General features: G+C 54.5%; 1 protein-coding gene across 5 annotated transcripts in view; it reads right to left on the reverse strand.

Moving 5' to 3' along the window:
- Positions 1-337: 337 nt before the first annotated feature.
- Positions 338-6,117, reverse strand: part of LOC129356756 (leucine-rich repeat-containing protein 30-like) — a 5,812-nt gene continuing 32 nt past the window's right edge. The window contains exons 1-9 of one of the 5 annotated variants that reach the window (XR_008605456.1): positions 6,031-6,117; positions 4,869-5,249; positions 4,631-4,762; positions 4,444-4,557; positions 4,216-4,350; positions 4,010-4,143; positions 3,875-3,923; positions 551-661; positions 338-395 (exon numbers count right to left, since the gene is read on the reverse strand). The exon at positions 6,031-6,117 is cut by the window's right edge and continues 32 nt beyond it. Coding sequence is in view for 4 of the 5 variants with exons in the window: in XM_055026311.1 (XP_054882286.1) it covers positions 3,472-3,717; positions 3,875-3,923; positions 4,010-4,143; positions 4,216-4,350; positions 4,444-4,557; positions 4,631-4,762; positions 4,869-5,018 (960 nt within the window). In the remaining variant the exon portion in view is untranslated. The other 4 variants (XM_055026313.1, XM_055026312.1, XM_055026311.1 and 1 more) reach the window with 4 other exon arrangements.

Below are 6,117 nucleotides of genomic sequence, written 5' to 3' on the forward strand. Positions count from 1 at the left end.
GATCCATAACTCAGTTATTCTGGACTCCATGAAAATAAAACGGTTCCTGCTGCGTCTCTACCGCCACCTGCTGGACAGGAACTGCAGCACGTTCATCATTCAAATCTACTTTGTTTTATTAAATGAGTTTTAATAAAACAAAGACATTAACAAAGATGCGACTTCATGCTCATTAACTAATGTTGTCTGTCAAAATCAGAAAAATGCAAATAATGTGAATACATTAACAATAATACGTTAATATTAAGCTTTGCTTTTATTACGTCTACAGACAACAAAGGACATTGATCTGAAGCTCCATACACGACTCAAACAGTAATATAAGGTCAGACAGTAGAAACTGCAAATATCTTATTTTGGATAATAAGTTCAAATTTACTTGCCAGTCAGAGAACCTGCAAAAAAGGGACAGCAAAGATTATTCTAAAAAACTTTGCAAAGTTTCAGGTAGAAAAGTCAAAGATGATTCTATTGAAGTTTGGAAATCAAGATTCAGCATTGTGATAAATACTAGTGATCAGATCTTAGGAGTTGAACAATGTTCACTTACAGAACTGATCCAAAACAAACCATCAGGGAAACCGGAGCCGTCCTTGTTGACGGCTCTCAGTCGTTACATGCTGAGTTCATTTCATGCTTCCTGGCCTCCAGCGCAGACCCTCTGCATGGACAGTATCAATAACTGTATCAATAACTGTATCAATAACTGTATCAATAACAGGAACAATAGAAATAACAGTGACAGCCCAGAGGCCCAGAGGTTCTGAGACGGTTCTGTTTGCTTTGTGGTGTTTCCAAAGTGAAGAACATCAGCAAGAGCACCAACAAGATGGCTGCTGTTTTCCATACATCCCATAATGAAATGTAGAAGTTCGCCCACTTCACCTGTCCCTCAGGTGGGTGAAAACTGCCTGCAGGACCAAAGTAGGTCTGAAGTTCTGGTTCCTCCAAAATTCTTCACCATGATTTCAGAAAGCTCTGCTGCCATCCTCAAGAGGGAACTGACTCCGCCCACAGGGTTCAGAGGCTCCGCCCACAGGGTCCAGAGGCTCCGCCCACAGGGTTCAGAGGCTCCGCCCCCAGGGTTCAGAGGCTCCGCCCCCAGGGTTCAAAGGCTCCGCCCACAGGGTTCAGAGGCTCCGCCCACAGGGTTCAGAGGCTCCGCCCGCAGGGTTCAGAGGCTCCGCCCCCAGGGTTCAGAGGCTCCGCCCCAGGGTTCAGAGGCTCCGCCCACAGGGTTCAGAGGCTCCGCCCCCAGGTTCAGAGGCTCCGCCCCCAGGGTTCAGAGGCCCCGCCCACAGGGTTCAGAGGCTCCGCCCACAGGGTTCAGAGGCTCCGCCCACAGGGTTCAGAGGCTCCGCCCCCAGGGTTCAGAGGCTCCGCCCACAGGGTTCAGAGGCTCCGCCCCAGGGTTCAGAGGCCCCGCCCACAGGGTTCAGAGGCTCCGCCCACAGGGTTCAGAGGCTCCGCCCACATGGTTCAGAGGCCCCGCCCCCAGGGTTCAGAGGCTCCGCCCCCTATTCACCACCTGACCTCAGGTAATTGAAGAGCGCCCCAGTCCTCCCTGCATCACCTCCCTGAGGGCTTCATCAGCGGGTTGTGGACGATGTGGAGACCTTTGTCCAGAGGATGGCAGGCCAGCTTCTCCAGCCGGGACAGATGGTGCATCTCCTGGACACACGGCCAACATCATTAATATTGTCATTATTGGTAATAAATGATGATCATCACTCATTTTTATATTTATCAGTAGTAGTAGTATTGTTATTTTTCATGTTGTGCTCTTTTAACCACATGCAGAACAGCCACCAGATAATAACGTTCATTTAAACAATGTTATTCTGCGTCTCTTCCTGTGGGTGGGAGCCGACCGGGTCGTCTGGACTCTGAGGATGGTGAGGGAAACATGGTGAGTTCAAGGTGTGTAGGACAAAAGAGATCTTCCTTGAAGTGACCTTACTTGAAGATGATGAGATTCCGTCGGGGGGGTAGTACTGCGGTCTCCGGCGACGTCTCGGGGGTGGAGAGGCTATGGACTCTTTGCAGGGGTCCAGATTCAGACGGAGAGTTCGTAGAAGGCAGGTGGAGGCTGAGGTGGAGGCTAGGCTGAGGTGGAGGCTGCGGTGGAGGCTGCGGTGGAGGCTGAGGTGGAGGCTGAGGTGGAGGCTAGGCTGAGGTGGAGGCTGAGGTGGAGGGAGGCTGAGGTGGAGGCTGAGGTGGAGGCTGCGGTGGAGGCTAGGCTGAGGTGGAGGCTGAGGTGGAGGCTGAGGTGGAGGCTGCGGTGGAGGCTGAGGTGGAGGCTGAGGTGAGGCTGCGGTGGAGGCTGCGGTGGAGGCTGCGGTGGAGGCTGCGGTGGAGGCTGAGGTGGAGGCTGAGGTGGAGGCTGCGGTGAGGCTGAGGTGGAGGCTAGGCTGAGGTGGAGGCTGAGGTGGAGGCTAGGCTGAGGTGGAGGCTGAGGTGAGGCTGAGGTGGAGGCTGAGGTGGAGGCTGAGGTGGAGGCTGAGGTGGAGGCTGAGGTGGAGGCTAGGCTGAGGTGGAGGCTGCGGTGAGGCTGAGGTGGAGGCTAGGCTGAGGTGGAGGCTGCGGTGGAGGCTAGGCTGAGGTGGAGGCTGAGGTGAGGCTGCGGTGGAGGCTGCGGTGGAGGCTGAGGTGGAGGCTGAGGTGAGGCTGAGGTGGAGGCTGAGGTGGAGGCTGAGGTGGAGGCTAGGCTGAGGTGGAGGCTGCGGTGGAGGCTGCGGTGGAGGCTGAGGTGGAGGCTGCGGTGAGGCTGAGGTGGAGGCTGAGGTGGAGGCTGAGGTGGAGGCTGCGGTGGAGGCTGAGGTGGAGGCTTGGCTGAGGTGGAGGCTGAGGTGAGGCTGAGGTGGAGGCTAGGCTGAGGTGGAGGCTAGGCTGAGGTGGAGGCTGAGGTGGAGGCTAGGCTGAGGTGGAGGCTGCGGTGAGGCTGAGGTGGAGGCTAGGCTGAGGTGGAGGCTGAGGTGGAGGCTAGGCTGAGGTGGAGGCTGCGGTGAGGCTGAGGTGGAGGCTAGGCTGAGGTGGAGGCTGAGGTGGAGGCTAGGCTGAGGTGGAGGCTGCGGTGAGGCTGAGGTGGAGGCTAGGCTGAGGTGGAGGCTAGGCTGAGGTGGAGGCTAGGCTGAGGTGGAGGCTGCGGTGAGGCTGAGGTGGAGGCTAGGCTGAGGTGGAGGCTAGGCTGAGGTGGAGGCTAGGCTGAGGTGGAGGCTGCGGTGAGGCTGAGGTGGAGGCTAGGCTGAGGTGGAGGCTGCGGTGAGGCTGAGGTGGAGGCTGCGGTGAGGCTGAGGTGGAGGCTAGGCTGAGGTGGAGGCTGAGGTGGAGGCTGAGGTGGAGGCTAGGCTGAGGTGGAGGGCGGACAGGTAAGTTTCAGATGAGGAGACTGAGGAATGCTCTGACTGCCAGCTGAAAATCTAGGAACTGGTTCTTCTGTGTTTTGGAAAGAGACTCTAACAGTCCACAGTGTCACCAGGGGAAAAAAGGCCAGGATCTCAAACTACTCAGTGGATAAATCCAAGGCGTCACAAGGAAACACCTGAAGGACAATGTTGCTAAAGGTGACCTCAGGAAACTAGAACGTAAGCTCAGAGGGGAGCAGAGCAGCATTTCTGGGAAACATCTGCTCCTCATACACTCTGAGACGATGAGATGATAGATGAGCAGTGACTGACTCTGCACAGCCCACCAGGTAGAGCAGCCATTCAGCACCATCTAGTGGATGGAGAGGGAAACGGCAAGCAGCAGAGAATACCCACAAAGATCCAAAACCTGGTTCCCAACATGATTATTATTAGTAGTAGTAGTAGTATCACCTTTATCTTCATCATTATTACCAGCATCATCCTCATCAGTGTGGGTTGCTGCTCACCTCAGGAAGGTCTCTGATGTGGTTAAAGTCCAGGTTGAGCAGCTCCAGCCTGAAGGACATCAGGACAGCGCCATCAGGTGGAGAAGTTCTGCAAAGCTGAATGTCCTGTGGCACCAAGCGCTCAGGTGGAGTTACCTGGTGAGGAAGCAGAGGCCTCTGGGCAGAGACTGGAGCTGGTTTCTCTCCATGATGAGGATCTTGAGCTCCAGCAGAGCCTGGATGTTCTCTGCCACGTTCTCCAGACGGTTGCAGGACAGATCCAGGAAGACCTGCAGGAGGACAGGGGGACAGCGGGTCACCTGCAGGCTGCTTGGTCTGCTCTCTGGCTGGTGGAGACCTACCAGGGCCTTCATGCTGTAGATGCAGCCTGGCAGCTGAGCCATGAGGTTGTGGCTGAGGTTGAGCTTCCTCAGTCTGGTCAGGTTGGAGAGAGAAGCCGGCAGAGAGGAGAGCTGGTTGTTGGCCAGACTCAGGACCTGAAGCGGCGACAGAAGTGAACAGAGGACAAGCTCTGCAGGGGGCGCTGCAGAGCTGCAGACCTGAGACGAGGCGTAGCGAGGGAAGCGTACCTCCAGCTGTGTGCAGGCCCCCAGCTCCTCAGGAACCTCCGTCAGTCTGTTTCTGTAGACGAACAGAACCCGGAGTCTCCTCAGCTGGCCGATCTCTGCCGGCAGGCTGCCGAGCTGCAGACGGCACGGCGTCAGGTCCGGTTCTGACCGAAGCATGCTGCAGGAGGAGGGCTGTGACGGGGCTCACCTGGTTCCCCCACAGGTTGAGGACCAGCAGGTTGGACAGCAGGGCCAGCTGAGGCGGCAGCGCCTTCAGGTTGTTGAGGGACAGGTTCAGCTTCTCCAGCTCCAGCAGCTCCCACAGCTCCCCCGGAGCGTCCTGGCGGAGCAGCAACATGCACCGCTTTTATTTCAATAACGCCTACTCCACCTTCAGCCCAGGTAGCGCCGGCGCTGCCTCCCTCCAGGAGGGGGCGCTGCTGTACCTTGAGTCCACGGCGGGCCAGGCTCAGGACGTTGTGTCCAGACTGCTTGGTGAATCTTCTGATTTTGTCGGCAGACGTCAGGCTGTCCTCTCTGCCCGGGCTTCGCCTTTTCTCCTCCTTCACCTCCTCCCTGCACACTCTTCCTCCCATCTCCTCCTCTTCCTCTCTCTGTGTACGGCTGGAGCCGGGTTGACCTAACTGCTGACCTCACTGCTGACCTCACTGCTGACCTCACTGCTGACCTCACTGCTGACCTCACTGCTGATGTGGTGTTGATGGTAGCGTCCAGCCGGTTCTTCTGTGTAGGACAGATGTTCTTCGGCTCCGTTTGGTGTTAAATACTGATGGGTCGCGACAGTGACCCCGGTGACCCCGGTGACCCTGAACATTTCATTATAGGAGATCTGTATCAGACAATGCTGTGAAATATTTCATTTCGTCAGCCGGGGAACTCGGCACAAAGCACAGAGACATTGAGCTGCAGCCTCTCGGCTCCAACCTGATTCACATGGTGCTGCTGAGAAAGACTTTCACCAAACTATCCAGATTTTTCATCAGTAGAGCAGAATAAGAATAATCCTGGGTTTATTCTTACAGGATTCTTTTTAAATAAAAACTGATTCCATTAAAAATCAAATTCAGTTTCCCTGTTTGATCATTGATACTTTAAACCTGTTTGGATGTAACTGGTGTTTGATCTGAAGTTTCTGGATAAAATTGAAGCAAAGAACAAACAGAAATATCATTTTTACAGTTATGAGTCAAAGACAAATGGAGTTTTAGTCTTGATTTAAAGGAACTGATTATTAGTTTACATGTTTCTGTCATAACTTCTGACCTCCTTTCAACACTTAGAAAACTTAGAACCAGTTAAAATAATAACCAGAAACCAGTGTGCTGTTTGGTAACTGCTACCGGATCGGATTAATGTAATCTGTGTGGATCACAGCAGCAGGTGGAGCTCTGGACCTGTCACCATGAACAGAACCGGTTCTGTTCATGGTTCCAGTGGGAGTTTGGCTCCCCCTGGTGGTGAACTGATGTACTTCATGCCTTCAGCTCTGAGACAAACCCGAGGAACTCAATCAGAACCTAAACCCGCCTGGTACCCAAAGGCTCTTCCTGGCGCTTTAAGACCCAAACATTCATGAAAGTTTCCTACCTGACGACCCAAAAGGCCTGGACGGAACCAGGAGACCGAGAAACGCCGACTGGATCGCTGAGGGCCGGCCTTCAGGAGACCGGGTCA

This window comes from Poeciliopsis prolifica, unplaced genomic scaffold, assembly GCF_027474105.1.
Source record: "Poeciliopsis prolifica strain line A6 unplaced genomic scaffold, Auburn_PproV2 SCAFFOLD192, whole genome shotgun sequence".
NCBI classification, from domain to species: Eukaryota; Metazoa; Chordata; class Actinopteri; order Cyprinodontiformes; family Poeciliidae; genus Poeciliopsis; species Poeciliopsis prolifica.